This window comes from Phyllostomus hastatus, unplaced genomic scaffold, assembly GCF_019186645.2.
Source record: "Phyllostomus hastatus isolate PE091 unplaced genomic scaffold, TTU_PhHast_1.1 phas_scaffold_317, whole genome shotgun sequence".
NCBI lineage: Eukaryota > Metazoa > Chordata > Mammalia > Chiroptera > Phyllostomidae > Phyllostomus > Phyllostomus hastatus.
In genome coordinates this window covers 21,362,781-21,387,754 of record NW_025334023.1, presented here as the reverse complement: position 1 = coordinate 21,387,754, position 24,974 = coordinate 21,362,781, and the positions used below count along the sequence as shown (strand labels likewise).

The window sequence follows — 24,974 nt, the reverse complement described above, 5'->3', positions numbered from 1 at the left end:
ACATCAACTTCCCACCCTTGAAGCATTTTAAAATCATTGGATAATCACAATTACTATTTAATTTAAACTACTTCACAAAACAAAAAAGTGTTATGGAACTCATAGGTTAAATACAAAATAAATATAAGTGTCAAAAAGTCTTTGTTTTTATCATGTGAAATGAATAGAATTAAGAATCTGGGTATTTCTTACAATTTTGACTCATAATAAGTCAACCTTTAAAGAGGAATCTCTTTTTGTCTGTATCCTTGTTTAAAAAAGATACTATCAGCAATGGAGCACTAACTTTGTACATTTATGTAAAACAAAAAACATTGTTCTTACAAGCTACACATTATATAGCCTAGGTTTCAAAATACATTATGAGTACACTTTCATTGTATATATTTTCAATTTTTAAAACTTACTGAAATACATTCTTTTCAAGTGCAAATGAAAAGTTTTCTAGGATAGGCCACATGTTAGGACACAAAATAAGTCTCAATAAATTTAAGAGTGAAGTCATATCAAGCATCTTTTCTGACCATACCAGTATGAAAATAGAAATCAATCACAAGAAAAAAAAAACACACAAACATAGTTAATTAACCCAATGATGGGTTAACAATGAGATAAAGAAAGAAATCAAAAGATACCCGGAGACTTCTGGCCAAGATGGACACATAGGTAAACATGCTTCACCTCCACACACAACTACAGCAAAAATTACAACTAGACTACAAAACAAGTATTACCCAAATTCATCAGAAAATCAAGCTGCCTGGAGTTTTAACAACCAGGGATTTAAGGATACCACATTCATCCAGAGAGGTACAAGGGATAGAGACACAAAGGCGAGGAGAGGCACAGAGAGGTGGTAGATGGGCAGTCCCACATTCACATGAATAAAACTTGAGAGGGATACCTTGAGAGTGAACAATCCCAGCCCCAGGCCAGACCACCCAGCCAAGGGTTCCAGTGCCAGGAAAATAAGTCTCCATGATTTCTAGCTGCAAAAACTAGTAGTGATTGAGGCAGTGGAAGGAATGGCAAGATTCTCAACAGACTTCTCTTAAAGGGCCTACAATGGACTTAGGACTCACACAGGCCAATCCCCTCTGGGACTCAGCACCAGGGCAACAGCTGCAGGGCATGAATGGCATACAGGGAGAAAGGGAGAAAGTAAAGTGACTGGCAAGGAGGTGAGTGCCAGGAAGACAGCTTCCTCTCAGTCAATATCCAGAGGCCAGGCAGCAGCACTGTCCCCTCTCTGAGCCCTCCCTGACAGAGCCACAGAGTGGTAAAATGGGTTGCTCTGCCCTGGTGACTACCTATGGCTCAGCTCCACACAATTTATAGGTGTCTTTTCTATAAAAGCCACGTTACTGAGACAGGGAGTCAAAACGGCTCTACTGAATACACAGAAACAAACACAGGAAGGCTGCCAAATTGAAGAGACAAAGAAATATGGCCCAAATGAAAAAAAAAAACAAAACAAAAAAAACAGAACAAAACCCCACTAAAAGAACTAAATGAAATGGAGATAAACAAACTATCAGATGCAGAATTCAAAACACTGGCTATCAGGATGCTGAAAGAAATCATTGGGTACTGCAACACCATAAAAAAAAACCCAGAAAGGAATGACAGTTGCATTAAGTGAAATAAAGAAAAATCCACAGGGAACCAACAGTGGAGGGGGGATGAAGTCAAGATTCAAATAAACAATTTGGAACATAAGGAAGAAAAAAGAATCCAATCAGAATAGCAAAAAGAAAAAAAAATTTAAAAAGTGGGAATAGAATAAGGAACTTCTGAGACATCTCCTAATGTACCAACATCTGAATCATAGGGGTGCCAGAAGGAGAAGAGGAAGAGCAAGAAATTGAAAACTTATTTGAAAAAATAATGAAAGACTTCCCTAATTTGGTGAAGAAATAGACATAAGGTCCAAGAAACACAGAGAGTCCCAAACAAGTTGAACCAAAAGAGGACACAGAGACACATCATAATTAAAATGCCAAAGGTTAAAGACAAAGAGAGAATTTAAAAGCAGCAAGAGAAAAGCAGAGAATTACCTACAAAGGAGTTCCCATAAGACTATCAGCTGATTTCTCAAAAGAAACCTTGCAGGCAAGAAGGGGATAGAAAGAAGTATTCAAACTCATGAAAGGCAAGGACCTACAACCTAGATTACTCTATCCAGAAAAGCTATCATTTAGAATTGAAAGGCAGCAAAAGAGCATCCCAGACAAGGTAAAACTAAAGATCATCATCACCAAGCCATTATTATGTAAAATCTTAAAAGGAACTGTATCAGGAAAAGGAGATCAAAACTATGAACATTAAAGTGGCAACAAATGCACAATTATCAACAACTAAATCTAAAAAACAAATTAAGCAAACAAGCAGAACAGGAACAGAATCATAGATATGGATATCATTTAGAGAATTATCAGCTGAGGGGGAAGATAGAGATTGGGGGAAAGGTGCAGGTATTATGAAGTACAAATTGGTAGGTACAAAATAGACAGGGGGATGTTTAAAACAGTGTAAGAAATAGAATAGCTAAAGAACTTATATGCATGATTCATGGACATGAACTAAGGGTGGGAATTGTTGGTGGGAATGGGGATACAGGGCAGAGGAGGGTAAAGGGATAAAAACTGGGACAACTGTAATAACATAATCAATCAAATATTTTTTAAAAAAAGATACCTTGAAACACAGCAACCCAAAACCTATTGCACATAACGAAAGTAGTCCTAAGCAGGAAATTAACAGCAATAGGCCTACCTCAAAAAACAAGAAAAATCTCAAATAAGCAATCTAACCTTACAGTTAAAGCTACTATAAAAAGAAAAAAGGCCAAAAGTGAGAAGGAATTAATAAAGGTCAGAGCAGAAATAAACAAAACGGAGTCTAAAAAACAGTACAAACGATCAATGAAACCAAGAGCTGGTTCTTTGAAGAGATAAACAAGATTGATAAAGCTTTAACCAGACTCACTGAGAAAAAAGAGAGAGGACCCAAATAAATAAAATCAGAAGTAAAAGAGAAGTAACAACTGACACCACACAAATACAAAGGATTATAAATTACAGACAACAATATACTGACAAATTGGACAATATGAAAGAAATACATAAATTCCTAGAAAAATGCAATAACCCAAAACTGAATCGAGAAGAAACAGAAAATCTGAACAGACAAATTAGAACTAATGAAATTAAAGCAGTAATCAAAAAACTTCCAACAAACAAAAGTCCTGGACTGGATGGATTCACAGGTGACTTTTACCAAACATTCAAAAATGAACACCCACCCAAACTATTCCAAAAAATTCAAGAGAGCAATCTCCCATGATTATTTTAGGAGGTCAACACATCCTACTTTCAAAACCAGGTAAAGACATTACAAAGAAAAAAATTATAGGCCAGTATCCCTGATAAACATGTAAAAATCCTCAACAAAATATTAGCAAACCAGATCCTGCAATACTTTATAAAGATCATACACCATAATAAAGTAGGATTTATTTCTGGGCTGTAAGGTTGGTATAGTATCCACATATCAACCAATGTGACACACAACATAGATAAAATGAAAGATAAAAATCAGATGATCATAGCAAGAAATGTAGAAAAAAGCTTTTGATGAAATCCAGCACCCATTTATTATCAAAACCCCCAGTAAAGTAAGAATAGGGCAACATATCTCAATATAATTAAAGCCATATATGACAAACCCACAGCTAACATCATACTCAATGGGCAAGAACTAAAACTGTTTCCCTTAAGATCGGGAATAACACAGGGATGTCCATTTTCACTACCCTCATTCAAAATAGTACTGGTAGTCCTAGACATAAAAATCAGACAAGAAATAAAAGGCATACGAATTGGAAAGAAAAAAGTAAAACTTTGTAGATGGTATGATACTGTATATAGAGAACCCTAAAGATTCCACCAAAAAGTTATTGGAAATGATAAATGAATTCAGTAAAGTAGCAGGACACAAAATCAATATTCAGAAATCAGTAGTGTTTCTATACACCAATATGAACTATCAAAAAGGGAAACTAAGAAAATAATCCCATTTATAACTGCATCAAAAAATAATAACATACCTAGGAATAAATTTAACCAAGGATGTAAACCATCTCTACTCAGAAAATTATAATACACTGAAGAAAGAAATTGAAGAAGATACAAATTAAGGGAAGCATATACTGTGCTTATGGATAAGAAGAAATAACTTTATTAAAATGTTTATCCTATCCAAACCAATCTATAGGTTCAATGCAATTCCTATCAAATTACTGATGTTGTATTTCACAGAACTAGAACAAATATTCCAAAAATTTATATGGAACCACAAAAGATCCCGAATAGCCACAGCAACCTTGAGGAAAAAAAATCAAAATTGAAAGTACCTGGTATTAAACTATACTATAAGACCATAGTATTCAAAACACAATGGTACTGGCATAAATACAGGCATATAGATCAATGGTAAAGAATAGGGAGCCGTGAACCAAGCTCACGCCTATATGGTTAATTACTGTTTGGCAAAAGAGGCAAGAACATACAATAGGGTAAAGGAAATATTCAATAAATGGTGTTGGGAAAATTGGATAGATACGTGTCTGAAAATGAAACTAGACCACCTTCATATACCATATACAAGAACAAACTTAAAATGAATTAAAGATTTAAATGTAAGACTCAATGCCATAAAAATTCCTGATGAAAACATAGGCAGTAAAATTTCAGACATTGCTTTTAGTAATATTTTTTTCTGATAATATCTTCTCAAGCAAGGGAAACAAAAAAATATATAAATAAATGGGAGTACATCAAAATAAAGTTTTTGTACAACAAAGGAAACTATCAACTAAATGAGAAGAAAACCCACAGAATGTGAGAATATATTCACCAATGATACATCTGATAAGGGGTTAATAGCCAAAATATATCAAGAACTCATGCTACTGAATGCCAAAAAAACCCCACAAACAATCCAATTAAAAAATGGTCAAACAACCTGAATAGAGACTTCTCAAAGACAACTTACAGATAACCAATAGACATATAAAAAAATGCTCAACTTCACTAATCATAAGAGAAATATAAATTAAAACCACTTTGAGATATCACCTCACACCTATCAGAATGGCCATCATCAGTAATCAACAAACAAGTGTTGGCAAGGATGTAGAGAAAAGGGAACCCTTGTGTACTGGTGGTAGGAGTGCAGACAGGTGCAGCCACTGTGAAAAATAGTATGGGGGTTCCCCAAAAATTTAAAAACGGAATGCCTTATGACCAGCAATTCCACTTCTGACTACATATCCAAAGAAACTCAAAACACTAATTTGAAAGAATATATTCACCCCTATGTTCATTGCAACATTATTTAGAATACCCAAGCTATGGAAGCAACCCAGTGCTTATCAATAGACAATCGGATAAAAAAATATGTAATGCTGCATATATACAATGGAATATTACCTGGCCATAAAAGAATGAAATCTTACCATTTGTGACAGCATGTATGAGTATTAAGATAAGTGAAATAAGTCATGCAGAGAAAGACAAATACCATAATGACTTTAGTTATATGTAAAATCTAAAGAACAATGTAAACAAAGAAAACAGAAACGGACTCATAGATAGAGAAAACAGACTGACTGTTGCCAGAGGGGAGGGGAGACTGGGTGAAAACAGATGAAGGGATTAAGCAGTACAGATTGGTGGTTACAAAATAGTCATGAGGATATAAAGTACAGCATAGGAAATATAGTCAATAATATTATAATACCTATGTATGGCACTATTTGGGTACTGGAAATATCAGTTGGAACATTTTGCAAAGTATATGATTGTCAAACCACTATGCTGTACACCTGAAACTAATACAACTAATATTGAATGCAAACTGTAATTAAAAAAAAATATTTTTTTAATTTTTAAACTTATTCAAATCCCTTGTATTTTGGTTCATTTTAATATTTCCTTTTGTCTTTAGTGTTCTGCAGTTTCAGTATGATATGTTTAAATGGTTTATTTTTATTTATTATATAATATTACTGTGCTTTTTAAACATGAGAACTTAGCATTTCTGGAAAATTATCACCCCATTATCTATTCAAATACTACCTCCCCCCTATTCTCTGTATTTTCTCCTTCTGTAACTCCTATCTTCTTGTTCTATGACTCGGTCATGTTTATATTTTTAATTTCTTTATGTCTCTGTATGCTGGATATTATTATCAATTATGCTATGGCTAATTTGCACTTTAACCCTTCCATTGACTTTTTATTTCAAAATTGTATTTTCATTTACATATTTTCTATGTTTTTGAAGTAAGTCTTACTCTTTCCTTCTAATTTGATTTCTTTGTATACATTGTCAACATGTTATTTTATATTCTGCACTTTGTATTCTCTTTCATGTTTAGACATTACCTTAAACTCCTAAGGATCCAGTAGGGCTGTTAGACAGCATGCTGACTCTGCCTCACTGATTGTACCCTCTGCTGACACTCATTCACGGTTGACTGTTTCCTTGTGTTCTTGGTCACATATTACAGTGAGCATATCTTTAGCTGTGCTCTTTTCTCTTTTCCCATTTTCTTGAAAATCCTTGCAGTTGAGATGGTTGGTACTATTCTTTCGAAATAGTTTTGTGATTTACGCTTTTAGGAGCCTCAAGAACATTTTTCACCTTGAAGATTTCCAGGTCAGCTAAGCAGTGTAAAGAAATAAAAGCTAAAACAAAAACTCATAATATGCAAGCCCAAAGAATGAGATTTTTAGGGGAAGATTTCTTTTCCTCTTACTAATAAAGTTTCTTGTTCTCACTGTTTTTGTTCTCACTCTAGCCTAACTTCTCACACAAATAAAGATCCTGAATTTGTGCATGGCACAGATGTCTCAGTCCCAGCTCTCTGCTTCATCTGGAACCAAGGCCTGAGCTTCTCTCCATTTCACATGGGCACTGGACTCCAGCATCCTGGCCACTCAGATCCATAAACCCCAAGAGAGCCACAGTACCAGCTCTCCTCTGGCTATTAATTTCTTTGTTTTTGGCACATGGTAAACCATTTTACTTTTTGCAAAACTGACTAATGTTTTAAAATTATTTTAAATACTTTATCCAGTATTTCTAGATAATAGTAACCATAATATGTTTACATTATCTCAGTCTATTCTATCACCAGAGCTTTAGTTTACGAAGAGCTTACTGTGTCTTATTTTTAATTATTTAGTCAGTGTTTCTCAAATAGAATGTTTAGTTTGACTATGTTTCAGATCTTGAGAATTTAGAAACCCTTAACATTACTTTTTTATGTCCAGAGTTCCTCCCCATGTTGAGAAGTGATGAACAAGAAACATAATTTTAATTTCTAAATGATACACCTCCTAAAACTCTGGCAGAACATGAACCCTTTCTGGCTATTCACCTTTACCAATAGATCAAAACACAGTGTATTGACTGATTCCTGATTAAAAGTTGGAAAAAGGAAAAATTTTAATCTTTTTCTTCCAGACACAATTTCAAATGACTACTAACACCATTAAAGTCTGCAAATATGTTATTGTTCCCAAACAAGGTAATATGTCACAATTTTGAGTAGTAAAAGCCTCATGAATATATGCAAAAAGTCTTTCTGCATAAGTGAACTATGAAACAATTTTTTTTAGCAAGAGTCATGAACTTCTGGGATGGGAGTAAAAGACAGAAAACTGTACTTGAACAACAATTAAAATTTTTTAAAAAATGTTATCCAAAACAAAAAGAGTCATGAACTTATCCTACAAAGATGACAACTTGCAAAAATTTGTGATCTTATAAGGGAAATATCTCAGTGATTTGAGAAACCACTTTCACAAATAGTATGCCTCCCACTCTGGGAAAATACATGAAATTGTTTAAATCACAAATCAAAAGTATATGGGAGGGTTTATTTGTACTCTCTACCAGAGGAAAGTAATTTTCTTTAGCTCCTTCTTTTATATCATAGGTGTGAAGAACTGTTGTTTATTGATTAAAAGTTTTCAATTACTTGATTTTTTAACTGCGGGAAATAAAAACCTTGCCAGACATAATGATAAAAACTATAAAAACTATAAATCCTTCTGGAAATAACAGATTTAGACAAGTCTAGAGTCTATTTCTAGAACAAGGCTCACTCTTAAATTTGTTACACAGTACCTCTGACATAGCATGAGGGGGTGCCCCTTATGAATAGAAGAACATTCAAATATTTCTGTCATCTCTCTGCAACACAGGTAAAACCATTAAGAGTGATCTGGAATTCCAGAACTAAGGGAGAAAAATGTTCTTTAAATAGTAGATAATGAAAGAACTAGAAAAATAAATAAGGCAGTAAACCACATTTGAGGAAAGCATTGAGGAAAGATTTCAGGACATGACCTTATTTAGTATTTAGTTTTTCTCACTAACATATTACCATAAGTTTTTTTAATCAAATTCTTTCTCCCACAAACAAAACAAGTGATGATAGACTAATCAGATGGTAAAAAGAAAACAGACAAGACTGTCTATGAGACAGCCTAACTTTTAAAAAGAAATATAACTTTTTCAAGTTGCTTAAACTTAGCCACAGGTAATGTTACCCTCTTAGTAAATCTCAAGTCTAGGCCAATACAAAAAAAGTTTATGTTTTAAACATATACTCTCAAATATAATTTGAAAATAGCTGTATTCATAATATCCAAGATTGATTTATTTTTTTCTTGGCGGTATGTGTTCTTGCTACTCAGAGTGTGGTCCGTGGACCGGCAGTATCCACACTGCTCAGATACTGTTAGAAATGCAGCATCTTGGGCTGCACCTGGAGCCTACTGAATTAGAATATGCATTTTAACAAGATCCATAGGTAATTCATATGTTCATTAAAGCCTGAGAAGCTTTGTACTGTAAAACAAAAGAATATTCTGTAATTTACAATCAAATACAAGATTTCTTTTGGGGGTGATGACAATGTCCAGGAATTAGATAGATGTGATGGCTTCACAACTTTGTGGATATACTAAACCACTGAATTGTACAACTTAAAATGAATTGTATGTGATGTGAAGTCTACTTTAATTTAAAAAAAGAAAAAAAGATAAGTAATAGTAAGTGCTTTCAAATTGTTCAGCACATAGATAAATGGAACCAGTTCTAACCTTTTCTTTTCATCTTAGGAAAAAATTAGATTCTGCTTCCTAGGGTTAACGTTTACTGTGGAAGGGAATCACAGCGGGGCCTGACGGTGGGCAATCCTGCCAAAGATTGGAGGGTTAACCCCCATCAACCACGAGGGTCTGCTTGGAGCCCATGGAAGCAGAAATTTGGAAATGCCCCGCTACACACACACACACACACACACACACACACACACACACACACACACACACACAGAGTTGCTCACAGAACTGCTACAGAGAACTGCTTTCCTCAGGAGGAAAACCGCATCTGGATGGATGTGACATGTCAGGAAACCACACTACCCAATCAAGTAAGGGAACAATGAGGCAGAGACGCTATCTACCAGCTGCACGTGTGGACCCAATCGTATGGGGGAGGGGAGACTTCTCCATTCCGCCCTCTACCCGCCTCTGCTAACGACCCCACCCCCAAATTCTTAAATAAAATCTCTTAATTAGTCACAATGCACTACAAATGACCTGTCCTCCTCGTTTCTACAGTTCACTGTCTCCTGGCCCGCACCCTATCCAGAGGCTTAAGGTAAAAGCTTCGTGCTGTAGATGGGAAAGCCTAGAAGTTCTATTTCCCAGACTTAACCTGGTGACCCGGAGAAGGAGAAGAGGATGTCCCCAGGGCAAGTCCACACCTTCCCGTGCACATTTGTGAACCCCCCGCTGTCTGGGGTCCGAAGGACCTGTGAGCGCCACCTGAAGGGCTAAGGCAGGCAGAGTGTGGAGAAAACACCAGACAAACTACTTACTGAGTTCCCCGGACGCACCGAGGAGGCTCCGAGGACCTTTAGTGTGGTACTCATCTCTCCCACACAGGCTGAGTTACAGGGGGCAAATTTGAATCAGTCCCCTGCCCAGAACCTGCCTTTGGCGCAGCGACCCTGGGTGTCTTTGAGGGCGCGGGGTGGCACCCGAACCGAAGACGTTGACAAGACACCCGATCACCCTTAGTGGTGTAGATGGCCCTCGGTCCCACTCTGGCGGGCAAACGTACCCGCGGTTGCTCACCCGAAGCAACCTATATCCGCACGTGCCCCTCAGTTCCCAGGGGTCCCAGCACAGGCTCGCGCGGCCCTCGGGGGAACACGCGTGTTCAGACGCACACGGATACGGATCGCACGCTCCTGCGCTCCTGCAAGCGCACAGCCCGCGCCCCGCCCGCCGGTCCGCGGCCCCCGCACTTACTGGCAGGGGTAGTAGCCGTAGGGAGGCAGTGGCGACTGCGAGCAGCCTTCGTCTCCCAGCTCGGGGTCCATGAGCAGGTAGTCCTGGCTCTCGTTGCGCCGCGCGCCGGCCCCAGCCAAGACCCGGGGAGAGCTGCCCCTCCGAGGCCCGAACGCTGGACTCTGGTTCATAATGCGGACGCCGGACTGGCCCCAGGTCCAGCTCCTAGGGGAGACGCCTGGGCAGTTCCAGTGGGACCCCTACGCACCGTCCGCGCTACTCGCCCAACTGTCCCGGGGCACACAGGTGCCCAGGACTCCAGGGTGAGGCAGGGGTTGCAGATGCGTGGCGTTCTGAGCTCAGAGAGCTTTTTGCTGTTAATTCAGAGAGAAGTCACCACTTAGGGGGCCACGAAGGGGACCCAGCAAAAAGGAGGCGGTCCTAGCTTCAGGGCCGAGGGAGTAAAGGCGGAGCGGAGGGTGGCAGCGGAGCCTGAGAGCCCCGAGCAAGGGAGGTGCAGCTGAAGAGTTACTATGTCAACCGAGATTCTCCAGCCTTCGGCAGGCTCCCGCCTTCTTCCTCCACATCCTCCGTCATGATCCCCACCTTTAAAGGGATCAGAACGACGTTCTAGAAAGCAGCAGCCAAAGCCTGCCTGGTAAACTCAACTTTCTGGGCCGGAATGAACCTCAACTAGGCGGAGCGACACACGCTGCCCCTCCCTCCTTCCCCGTACCCCAGGAGTCTGCTCATTCAGAAACCAAACATTAAGAACTTTCTAGGAAGCTTTCTTTAAGTAAGACTCTTGAAGAACCAAGGAAACCTATTTATTTTTTTAACCCATACGATATTATAACTATGTAACTATGTACTGGTGCCAGGTGGGTATCTGAAATATTATGGGACTATTTTGTAAAGTATATGATTGTCTAACCACTATGCTGTACACCTGAAACTAACACAAATAATATTGCATATAAACTGTAATTTAAAAATAAATGTTACAAAATTTAAAAAGTAAAAGAAACATGAGTTTCTCCTTTCTCTAGACTGCTTTCATTTTCTTAGGGCATTTTCTCTGCCATTTCCAACCTCCAAAGTACTTATAACTCTTCACTTTGAAATGAACAACTTCAATGATCCCAGTGCCAGATGTTCCTAGTTCCTGAACAAACCAACCAAAACAGGCAAGCATTTTCCCTTTAATACTGATAGAGGCCAACAACCTCTATCGGAAGAAAAACTTTCCTTCCATCACTGCAAATGCCGAAATTATTTTTCTGCTAGAAGTTTCCCACAGTTCCAAACTGTTTTTAATTTTAAGATTTAGTTTTAAATTCTGATTTAATCTTCATAAACATGAGATTAAAAAACGCCTCAACAGAGATGACTCCATATCTGTAGTACAAGCAGTAGTCAATTAGGAATCCATTCACTAGTTCAACAAATATTTAATCAATGCCAACTGTGTGCCAAGCACCATTTTAGGATTCAGAGGCTAACTAGCCAGATAAGGCTCCTGTCTGCCTTCAGTCTTCATGGAATAGAGGAAGACAGAGATTTAACAGTCAAAGGAGAAAATATCAGAGACAAAAGGTACAGTGAAAATAAGACAGTAACTGGGGCCTGACTACTTACGATGAGGTGTTTTTAAGAGGCCTTTCCCAGGAGGTGCTAGTTAAGTGATATTAGTTGGCAAAGGGCCAGACATGAAAAGATCAGAAACCCTGTGGCAAATGGACTAGAGATAGCCAGACTGTCCAAAATCCTACTCCTAAGGTACCTTTGCTTGGGTGGACAGTAACATGGACGTTAGAAATGTGAGCAATAGCAATCAACTAGATAGAGAGGGAAAAGAGGTCACAAATTTAGAGCTTTGACTTAGCCAGTGCACTGAGAACAAAAGCTCAGAGAAGACAGAAACCATTGTATTCTGAGAGCCTAGTTCTATATTTGGCACAGGTATGTGAAAGGAATGAGTGGACTGAAGGATGGATGAAGTATAAAAAAGAGAGAGAGGAAATATTCTTGGCCACTAAAAGAACACCCCTGAAAAACTAAAATTGATCATTCTGAAGTATGTTATCCCTGTTTTAAGAATCTCCTTTTTTAATCTCAACATGTAGAGCCATGTTTTAAAAATCCTATTATTTCCTAGTGATTATACATAGCAATAAGATACTGTGCTTGAAATTTGTTTAGGCAACATCTGTCAGACTCAACAGCCTTCATGCTTGAATGAATCAGTTAATACATGTTTAATTTAAGTAGTGCCAAGTTAATCATTTTGGGAAAATCAAGTATAGGAAACAAAATAGTGGAGAAAGTAACAATTCAGATGTTTTGACCTGACTCAAATTCTATGAGTTAAAACTGTTAGAAAGGACCTGTGATGTGAGCTGACATGTTATTCTGTCACTTAAATAACAAAAATCAAGACAACTTATTTTATTGTTGTTACAGTTAATTGCACTGTTTGCAGTCTTTCTCATAACATTTTTTTATAATTACATAGCAACGTTTACACTGAAAAAATTATTATAGCAAACTTATCATGTGGCATCAGTTTATCATCTTGCAAGATAAGACTTTTTTTTCTATTATTTGAAATATAGTTAGTACGGGACCAATAAATCCCAGGGACATTTCCCCCAAGAGGGAAAAGGCAGAATACAAATGGTTAGAGGATTCTGAAGGCTCATGATATGATGAAGTGGAAAGAGCATTAGGTCGGAAATCTGAAAGCCTGAATTCTTGTTCTGACCTTAAGAGAGGACATTTAATCTCCCTCCCCTCATTTATCCACCAGTAAGTAGATGTATAATATTAGGATCCCTCTTTTTCTACCTTTCTGCATTTTATGATTATGTAATTTTATCTTTTCAATTATGTTTAAAAACACAGTGAAACAAGACGACAACTTTTCAACTGATTAACATTTTAAATCAAGTACGGCAGTGTGACTAGGTCTGGAGTAATAAAGAATGTTAGGTGAATGAAGAAGTGATAATTCTCAAAGTAAAAAACCATAGATGACTAAAGAAATTATAATTTTCACAGAATTAAAAATTGTTATGTAATTTAATGTTATGTGTTTGTGTATTGTGTTTATGGTACTGAATTACAAAAGAGCCTCAGTTGTAACTTTGAGGTGTGGGGATGAAGGTGGGCTGTGGGTCTCTTCAGAGGGAAGAAGAGAGGCCATTAAGAGAAGACTTTGCCTCATTATACATGTCTGCATTGTTTGATTTTACAAAAACTGGTTTATTATTATAACACAGTATTTTGAAAAGTCAGTTGCAGGAAAATAATTAAAGAGTAAGTCTTGGCCTCTAGAAGGTCTCACACTAGTGGAAAAGAAAATGAAATTGCTACTGGCATCAGGGTCAAAAGGTTGAGAAAACATTATTAGGTGCTTGATGACTCAAGAGGAAGCTAAAAAGGTGTTACATGGGGGATTTAGGGCAGCTGACGTTTATGAGATGATGTTGATGATGGGAAACCAGTGGCACAGGGCTTTTCCGGGAAATGCAGTCTGGGGTTAGCTGGCTGACAGCTACAAATAGTTTAGTCAGGAATTCATCTGGATAATTTAAAGCATGGAGACCCCTTGCACTGACTCCTAACACATGTACTGTAGAATCCACAAGGCAGGAAAAAGTAAGAACACCCCAGAGCTTTAGAAGGCCCAATCCTTGAATGAATGAAGAAATTCTGTAATTCTATCTTGAGTGAAATAGTTGCCAGTGCTACTAGAACTTTGAACCTAAAGTTCTTAATTTTTGAAGTAAAAGGATTGTAGTAATTGTAGTTAATATCTCTGTTGCCGCTGAAACTTTGTTAAATACTAGAAATATAAAATAGTAACTATTTTAATGATTTGCAATAATTTGAACTTAGCATAGATGTCCAAAATTCTAACATTATCATATGGGTATTTTGTAAGCACTCATGATTACCATGGTTTCACTTAGAATAAGTCCTCTCAGAATAAATGAATCTCTTTTGATAGAATTATTAGAATGCTTTCGGTAAACAATTGGCCAAGGGCATCATTTAATAGTTTGTCAGCAAGACTGAAAAATATGGACTGGGTAACAGAGGGTCAGTTCATAAATAGTCAGAACACTGTTGAGAAGCCTGCTGATGTAGGGATCAGTGTCACCCAAGCTCAGTAAGTAGAGACATCAAGAATGGATGGAGCTGCCTTATGGGTAGTTTCCTACCACTAGACATATTTAAAGGCAAGCTGACCTCAATTTTCTATGTATGATGTAAAGCAAATGAATGTTTTAGTGGTAAATTAAATGAACATAAGATCTTTTAAGAAAAAGTCAAAAATTCATCATCATTTCCATGGATCCAAAATGCACTGTTAATAAATTTAAATATCCACTCCTGACTTATCTTTTGAAAAACTTAGTAAACTAAGAATAACAGACACATCTTTAACATAGTGAAGTAGACCTATTTCAGGTATAATCAACATGGAGAATATTACAGATCCTTCCATCAATGTAAAAATAAAATAAAAATATTACTATCATTACTGTTAATCATTAGCTAAGAACTTCTACAGTAACCTAAATAAAATATGACAGAGGAAAAAGCGAGTAGTTTACAGATGATATAGTTGTCTATTATAAAAAATCCAGGATTTTAAACTGAAAATTATTAGAATGAGGAGTAAAAAATCTGTTTGGAACAGTGTTAGATTATAAAAGTAAATGGAAAATTCAGTAGTTTTTCTATATACTAGCAATAGCCAATCAAAATACAATAAAAGCTATAAAATATAAAATAAATAGAAACAAATTGAACCAAGCCCTGCCCAGTGTGGCTCAGCTGGTTATAGCATCATCCCATAACTGAAAGGTTAAGGGTTCAATTCCCCATCAGAGCAAAAATGATACCTGGTCTATGTGCATATGGGAGGCAACCAATCAATGTTTCTCTCTCTAAGAGCAATGAAAAAGATGTCCACAGATGAGGAAAAAAATTTAAACAAAATAAATTGAACCTAGAATTATAAGATCTATGTAAATAAAATTATAAAGCTTTACTAAGACCTAATTTAGAGTCAAAGGCCTATATCACATTGTTCAATACATTTTATTGATAGTTTGATGAAATAGGTATTAAATTTATACACTAATTTGGGCCCTGGCTGGTGTAACTCAGTGGACTGAGCTCAGGCCTGTGAACCAAAACATCTCGGGTTTGATTCACAGTCAGTGCACATGCCTGGGTTGCAGGCCACATCTCCAGTATGGGGTGTGCTAGAGACAACCATACATTGATGTTTCAGTCCCTCTCTTTTTCCCTCCCTTCCCCATCTCTCTAAAATAAATAAATAAAATCTTTAAACAAACAAATAAATAAAAAAATAAAGTTATACACTAATTTGGGTAGACTGTAGTATTTTTAATATTGTCTTCCCTTATATTGATAGGTTTACTATTTATTTTTTCTAAGAAAAAATGTGACAAAGGCAAAAAAAATTTAAATCGTTTTAAAAAGTCAGTGAATGGAACTTCCTTTATAAAATATTAAATGTTTTAGTAAAACCACAATAAATAGATTGGTGTTAACAAAATAGAAACATTAAAAGAATACAATAGAAAGATCAAGCAAAGACTTCAGGCCATAAAAGATTTTATAGTATGATAAAGAATGCATCTTAAGCCCTGGTCAGTGTGGCTCAGTTGGTTGGAATGTCCTTCCCATACACCAAAAGATTGAGGGTTCGATTCCTGGTCAGGGCACATAGCTAGGTTTCAGGTTCAATTCCAAGTTGGGGCACATATGGTTTTGCACAATGAAAAGTTAATTGAATACCAAAAGGAGACAGTTGACCCAGTGATTCCACTTCTGGGGATAAATCTGAAGAATACTGAAACACCAGTTCAAAGAATATATGCACCCCTGTTTTTATAGCAGTATTATTTACAATAGCCAAGATGTGGAAACAGCCCAAGTGTCCATCAATAGGTGAGTGGATAAAAAAACTGTGGTACATTTACACAATGGAATACTACACAGCAGTAAAAAAGAAGGAACTCTTACCTTTTGCAACAGCATAGATAGACCTGGAGATTATTATGCTAAATGAAGTAAGCCAGTCAGTAAAAGACAGATAACATATGATCTTACATGTAAAATCTAATTAACAAAATAAAATAAGGAGCAAAATAGAATCAAAGGCATAGAAACATGGAACAAACTGACAGCTGTCAGAGGAGATGGGGAGGGGGAGGAAGAGTGGATGAAAGAAGGTGTAGTGATTTAGCCAAGAAACATATTTGTATGACCCATGGACTGGAACAATGGTGTGGGGTTGCCTAAGGGAATGGGGATGGGGGCTGGGTAGAGGGGGACAAAGTGGGGAAAACTGGGATAACTGTAATAGCATAAATAATAAAATATAATTAAAAGTAAAAGGAAACTGTTTTAAAAGAATGCATCTTAATTCAGTAGGGGAAATGAAGGAATATTAAATAAATGGAATTGGGTAAGAGATTTCTGCCTCTATCATTGTCAAAATAAATAAAATGCATTAAAACATTGAGCCCTGGCTGGTGTGGTTCAGTGGATTGAGCTCTGGCCTGGGAACCAAAAGGTCACTGGTTTGATTCCCAGTCAGGGCACATGCCTAAGATGCCGGCCAGCTCCCCTGTAGGGGGCGCTCAAGAGGCAATCACACATTGATGTTTCTCTCCCTCTCTTTCTCCCTCCCTTCCCCTCTCTCTAAAAATAAGTAAATAAAATATTTTTAAAGAGAAAATGCATTAAAATGTTAAATGTAATTTTTAAAACCATAAACCTACTAGAGAAAGATAGAGGTAGATATTTTTAATTTTCAGGTGGATAACACCATTCTAAGCATTCACCAAAAGCTGAAACAATAAAGGAAAACATTTATAGAGTTGACTAATAAAAACAAATATATATATAGATAGCTCAGAGAGTTGAAGCAGTGCCACCCACCTAAAGCAGTTTGTCCTTAGAGGTCTTCAAAGAAGAAGAAGCTGAAAGTTCAAGCTTTACTGTGGGATCATGGTTCCTTTTGACAGGAAGACACTCTTCTTGAAATTCAGAAAATTTCTTTCTATTTGACTCCAGTCAGCTTCATGTGCCAATGATTATGCACATTTCTCGAATCACGTATCTTAGATTTGCCGTGTTTCAGTAGTACCTCACCCCCATGACTCTTTTCTACTCTCTCACTACATCTTGCAGATGCGGACACCTTGCCCACATCAGGCTGCAGTGAGAGCTCCGCACCCTTAGCCATTTCCTTCACTTAAAGGGATGTGTGCTGTGCACCTAAATTTATTAGGATTTTAATGGTAAGCATAATGGCCACATCTTTGATTTGACCTTTGATGTCAGACTGAGATTTATAGGTGTTTGTGCCTTAAATGATTTCACAGTTTTACATTTTACCATTTAGGAACAAAAAACAGCAACCTATTCAACCCTTAAAGGTCTTTGAATTTGAGAATTCTCTATTGTCTTGCATTTTGCTTGCAAACTTTCCACACTATCTGGAGCTCATCTCTTTCTTGTATTAAATTACCAAATACAGCCAACAGCAACCAACATTTGCTATAAACATTCATTTTTTTTTAGTCCTTCCCTTCAGTTAAAAACCTTACTATGTACATTGTCTGTCTTCCAAGTAATTGAAGGTGACAGTTTTTGCCATTTTTTTTCTACAATATGATGCCAGGTAACGTGAACTGTCCTCTTTCCAGGATCTGATAACAGATTCCTTTCAATCACCACCTGGCATCTGAGGAAATGCCACACATTTTAGTTCCATAAATGTATTAGTTAGTTTTGTTTACAAAACCACCACACTTCTGATTACTAATTTTTGTGACAGAAATAAAAAGCATTGCTTCTGTTGGAGGAGGTAATCTGGAGTCCTAGTTGTTACAAATGGCATGTTTGAGTCTTATAGGAATTTAATTTGTGATATAGAAGCAGACACATCATAATTTAACTGCTGAAAAGCAAAGATAATGAGACAATTTTGAAAGAAGCCATTGGAAAAAGACACATTATACACCAGAAAACTAGAGTTCAATTAACCAATTATTTCTCCTTAGGGAACCAGAAGCATGCTCTCTTATGTGTATAGTTGCAATATGGACTTACTTTTATCCTCTTTCACATGCCTATTTGCTTATGCCAACATCATTTATTAAAAACTTCACTCTGTCCCAGTGTTTTTATATATCATTATCCTATATTAAATTTCCATGTGTACTTGGGTCTATTTCCAGAGTTGCTATTCTTTTCCATTAGTATTTGAGTTATAACACTTTTAATTATAGATTTATAATATATGTTAATATATTGTAAGACTAGTCCCTTCTTTTAGATTTTCTTTTCTATATTTTCCTAGTCATTTTGTATGCTTATTTTTACATATTAACTTTGGCATCAACTTTTCTAACTCCAAAATAAATGTTTGTTGGTATTTTTATTGGGATCACATTAAACTTATAAATTAATTTAAGCAAAACTGAAATCTTTATTACTGTAAATTATCATATCCAAATACAAGGGATGCCCTTTTTATTTGCTTATAACAATTTTTGTGTCTTGCAGAACTGTTTTCAAGTTTTTATATTGTTTTTACATATTTTTTCTAAGTATATGCCCAAGTTTTAAAATTTTATCACCCTATTTTAAACATAGTGTATCTTCCATTATATTGTCTAAATAGTTATTCTTGCTTTCATGAAGTCCATTAATTTCTATGTTATTTTATACCTGATACCTCATTGAATTCTTTTATTATTTTAGCTTATCATCAACTCTTTAGAGTTTCCTAGGAATACCATTATATCATTTAAACTTAAGATAGTTTTCTATTTTTTCAAATTCCTATGACCCTAGTTGTTTCCTATTGTCTAATTGCATTGATTAACACCCCCATACACTGTTAAATATTGGTGTTGATTAATATATATACACAGATGTATATAATATTTAAATACACACAAATGTGTGTGCACACGTGTGTGCAAGAGTAAAATATCCATCATTTCCTATTTTCTTGACATTTTTAATTCTTTTTTTTAAAGAGGTTTTCCAAACAACTATGGAAATAATCATGATTTTTCTCCTTAGGTTTATTAATATAGCCCATTATTTTAATGGATTATAAATCCTACTTTATCACTATATATTATTTTCTAAATATGACACAGCATTTGGCTTGCTAATATTTTGTTCAGGGTTTTTGCACCAATATTCACAGGAGATGGTGATTTTAATATAGTACTAAAAAGTATTATAAAAGTAGGTGTCTTGAAAAACTTTCAGGGTGTCAACAAAGGGGATGTTTATCTGAGATATTGTTGATGCTAAAACAGGCTATGTTACTTCATATAAAGTGGATATCAGTTAACAAATAAAAATTGTTCGATGAGTAGGAAATGATGTTTCAAACATTTTTTATCCTAACTTGTTAGTTTATAAACATATAAGCAGCTACAAATAAGTTCTCTACTGTGTTTTAGTAACATTTTAGGAGATTGGTTGAGGGTTTGGCATTGACATAAATGCACCATAGCTTTTTCCATTTAAAATAATGATAAATAGGCTCCTCATTAGTGTTTTCTGGATATAATGTCATCTTTCATGGATCTATTACTGATGTTAAGCAGAAACTACTTCTGTGAAAGTTCTCAACTAGAGCTCAAAATTTATAAAATAAAAACTAATAGATCTATAAGTAGAAATAAATCCACAATCAGAGATTTTAACATGCCTCCTTCTATATTTGATATGGGAAATCTTTCTGTATTGAGAGATATAAAAGATTTTGAATGCAATTGGCAAACTTGACCTACTAGTCATATATAGAACAATTCATTGAAACAGGGGCCAGCAAACTGGGCCAGATTCTACCTGTGGCCTGTTTTTGGATGAAATATTAGCTAAGAATGGTTTTTATATTTTAAAAGAGTTATGAAAAAATAAAGACAAATGTGCTACAAGGATCATATTGTGGTCCACTACGCCTAAAGTATTTACTATTTGGTTCTTCATAAAGCTTACTGACCCCTTCACTAAACAAACTGTACAAAACACCCTTTATAAGCATAGTTGGAATGTTAAAATGCAAAAGAACAACTCATAATGAAATCTAGAATAGGCTTTTAAATAAATGACAAAAATGCTGCTGTTTCTACTTGTAATATGTTAATCAAGCTCTGTTTCATTTTCCTCTTCCTGAGCATGTAAGAAAGTAACATTTGTTTGTGTTGGGAAAACTGGGAAGATATATGCAAAAAAAATGAAACTAGACCAAATTCTTACACCATATACAAGAATAAACTTGAAATGGATTAGAGTTAAATGTAAATCTCAATACCATGTATAAAGGAGCCATGGACAAAGATAATCAGGGAGGAGGACTGGAAAGGGAGTGGGGGTGCATAGGACAGTGGAGAGTAATGGGGGAAAATGGGGACAACTATAATTGAACAACAATGACAAAATATTTTAAAAATAAAAGAAACCCTAAGAGTAAATATAAGGCAGTAAAATCTTGGACATTACTTTTAGTAACATTATTTTCTGATATATCTCTTCAGACAAGGGGAACAAAAGGATAAATAAACAAATGGGACTACATCAAAATAAAAAAAATGCTTTTGCACAGCAAAGGAAACCATCAACAAAATGAAAACACAACCCACTGAATGGGAGAACATGTTTGTCACTGATACGTCTGATAAGGGGTTAATATTCCAAATTTATATAGAACTCACAACTCAATGGCAGAAAAATATAATAATAATCCAATTTAAAAAATGGGCAAAGGACCTGAAAAGACACTCTGCAAAGAAGACATATAGATTGGCCAATAGATTTAAAAAATGCTCAAATGCTAATCATCAGAGAGATTTAAAATAAAACCAAAATAAGATATGCCTTCACACTTGTCAGAATGGTTATTGTTAATTAATCAACAAACTAGTGCTGGCTGTGATGTAGAGAAAAGGGGACACTTTTGCACTGCTGGTAAGAATGAAAATAGGTGCAGCCACTGTGGAAAACAATATGGAAGTTCTTCAAAAAATGAAAAATGGAACTGTCTTTTACCCAACAATTCCACTTCTGTGTATATATCTGAAGAAACCCAAAATACTAAGATGAGAGAATATATGCACCCCTATGTTCATTGCAGCATCATTTACAATAGCCAAGCTCTGGAAGAAGCCCAAGTGCCCATCAATAGACAAATGGGTAAAAAAATGGTGGTACACATTTACAATGGGATGTTACTTGGCCACAAAAGATGACAAACTTTAACCATTTGTGACAGCATGGATGGACCTAGAAGGTACTATGATAAGTGAAATAAGTCATTCAGAGAAAGACAAATACCATATGATCCATTTACATGCGGAATAAATAAACAAGCAAAACAGAAACAGACTCACAGATGCAGAAAACAGATTGATATTTGCCAGAGTGGAGGGAGCTGGGGGGATTGGGTGAAAAAAGTAAAGGGAGTGAGAAGTACTGTTTGGTAGTTACAAAATAGTCATGAGGATATTAAGTACAACATAGAAAATAGTCAATAATATTATAATAACTATGTATGGTGCTGATTGAATACTAGAAATATCAGAGGGAATACTTATAAACTATATGATAGTCTAACCACTATGCTGTACACCTGAAATTAATACAAAATAATACTGAATGGAAACTGTACTTCAAAATTTTTTTTAATTAAAAATACTTGCAACATCATTGTCACACCTAAAAAGCAACAATAACAACAACAACAAAAAAACATTTGCCAGATTCATCTGCAGTTAGGGTGAGCCCATATAACTGACTATGACCAATTATAAACATTTCTGCACAATAATTAACACTCTTCTAATTGACATACAGGGTCTATGTTTTTCTCCCTTGAACTGGGACCAACTTTAATGACTCACTTATAACAATTAAAATGCAGCAGAAACAATGTGTAACTTCCAAGGCAAAGTTAGAACAGCCTTACTGTTTCCACTTAGATCTCTTGAGTTACTTGTAGTTGGAACCACTTTATAAGAACTCCAAATACCTTGAGACCTTCATGCTGTAAAGAACACAGACCATGAAAAGGCTACATGTTGCTATTCTGGCTGACAGTCCCAGCTGAAATTCCAGCTGACAACCAGCACCAACAGCCAGACATATGTGTGAATGCACTCATGAAATCAGCCCTTAGTCTTAAAGTGACTCCCAGCCATCAAGTCTTACCAACTGAGGCCTCAGGCATTGTGGGACAGAAACAAGATTATCTGTGGTGTATCCTATCTGAATACCTAACCCACAGAATCTGTGAATATAATAAAATGGTGATTCCATGCCACTAAGTTTTGGGGTAGCATGTTATGCAGCAATGGTAACTAGAACACTAACTGGTGGAATAGGGGTGGGAATTATACATACCACTTCTATACCTAGCCATATAACCCTCTTACTCTTAAGTTCTCTTCCATAGTGAGTCTCTTAGAACAGAAAGTTTGGGTGGCATTGTTGGGAACCCCCTGCCTGGTTTCAGGAGCTGTAACCCCCCATGGCTAAGGCTGAGTGAGAGACCTTGGGACCCTAAGGCACTAAGGAGACAAAGCTTATCTCCCTGGCAAGGGTGCTGCCTCTGACCCCTTTACTTCATCCTGCGTGGCCCCAAGCCTGACAGGTTAGCCAATGATGGGTAAGATTCCTCAAGGAAGGGATGACCTAAGACAGGCACAGTCACAAGGGGGCCCTCAGGGAAAGACTTGAGGGGGCTATAGAAAAAAGGGGTGATGGACCCTCACCCCTTGGCTTTGACATAGCCTGAGTCCTCATTCTGTCTGCAAGAAGCCTCCTAATCTCTTGGCCGCCTTACTTACCCTGCCTGACTTAAGCCTGAAACAATGACAGAAGGCAGTACAGTCCTGTGCTGGAAAGGGCAGGCTCCCTGGGGCGATCAGGCCTAAGAAAGAATACATAAAATCCTGTGAAACCTGCTTTGCTAAGAATACTCTCAATTTTCTGATAAGGGTCTGAGCAGGAAATGAGTTTGTCTCCCAAAATTTTATAGCCCCTTAGCTAACTGACCCTGACTCAGAATAAGCCTTCATAGTTCTTCGTGTGTTATCTATTGTTTGATCCTTACTGCCTGACAATGATAAATGAACTTTACCTGTATTCCTATGCAAATTGAACCCAATAAAAGCCCATTGTGGAACAGTTCCTGGCCTTTCTCCTTTGAAAGATTGGCCACCTTTCCTCCTCAAGCAGATCATGTCTTTGTAGCCTTATTCTCATCCATGGCAGCTGGGGGGTGGGGCACCCTGCGAGCAGAGCCCCCCCACACACACACGTCATCATTATAAGATCAAAGAAACCTAGATTTTTGGAAACCACCTATAGAAGTTCTTTGGCTAGAGAACTACTTGAACCATATTAGACTTATAGTACATAAGTAAAAAATCTGTATTATGCTGAGTCACAGATATTCAGATTAATTATCCATTGTGTTCAACTATCATAAATACTTTTTGTCATTTTAGGAATAAACCTGAAGCAGAATTTGGAAGAGAATTAGCTTTAATTTCATATATCACAAAAGGAGAATGTTGAAAAATTAATGATCCAAGCATCTATTTCAAGATGCAATAAAAATGAAAGCAAAATAAACCCAAAGAATATAGAAGAAAAATAATAAGAGCAGGAAATAAAAATATAATTCAACATTAAAATTTATTTGTTTAAATTAACAGAATTAATAGAACTGATAAACCTAACACAAGATTTATCAAGAACAGCAAAGGTGAAAGTAAGCAATTTCCAGAACTGTAAAACTGAATATCACTGCACATGTAACAGACATTGAGAGATAATTGACAAATATTATAAATAAAGTTATACCCATATAAAAGCTAAAAATCCTAGAAAAAATACATATTATCAAAACACAAGAAGAAGTAGGATATCTTAGTAATCCTATATTATTAAGGTAGAGAATCAGCATTTAAAACTGTGCCATAAAAAAAACAGCACCGAATGGATTCACTGGAAAATTCTACCAAGCATCTCAAGAAGTGGAGTACAATTTTACACCAAATTATCCATGGAATATTAAAAGAGGGTATTTTTTCCAATTACTTTCATAATCAACATAGTCTTAGTATCAAACAAACTAGACGATGTAAGAAAAGAAAAATAAGGGCCAGTCTCACTCATTACTATGCACTCATGAATCTCCAAACATCCATCCAGGAGCCCAAACATATATGAGCAAGCCAAATACATAAATATCTAAAAACCATGCATAGCATGTAGAAATTCACTTTATCCTGGGCATATAAGGGAAATTTAACTAAAAAATTCCAACAAGTTCTTTGCTACATTAATAGTTTAAAGAAGAAAACTCAAAGGATAATTCGTCTCTTAATTCCTGTTTTTTGTTTGTATTACAAGTGAATAATCTAGGATGTGGGTAAAGATTTTTTTTTAAGTAGTCCCAATTTTTCACCCATTTCTCTGTGCATGCCCTTTACCATGTGACTTCACAGTTCCTCA

General features: G+C 36.2%; 1 protein-coding gene across 2 annotated transcripts in view; it reads right to left on the bottom strand.

Annotated features, from left to right (window-relative positions):
* TRPC6 (transient receptor potential cation channel subfamily C member 6) overlaps positions 1-11,040 on the bottom strand; it is a 118,432-nt gene extending 107,392 nt beyond the window's left edge. For both annotated transcript variants that reach the window (XM_045818057.1, XM_045818058.1), the window contains exon 1: positions 10,398-11,040. In XM_045818057.1, coding sequence (XP_045674013.1) covers positions 10,398-10,567 — 170 coding nt within the window. In that variant the 5' untranslated portion in view covers positions 10,568-11,040. The remainder of the gene's footprint in view (positions 1-10,397) is intronic.
* Positions 11,041-24,974: the final 13,934 nt, after the last annotated feature.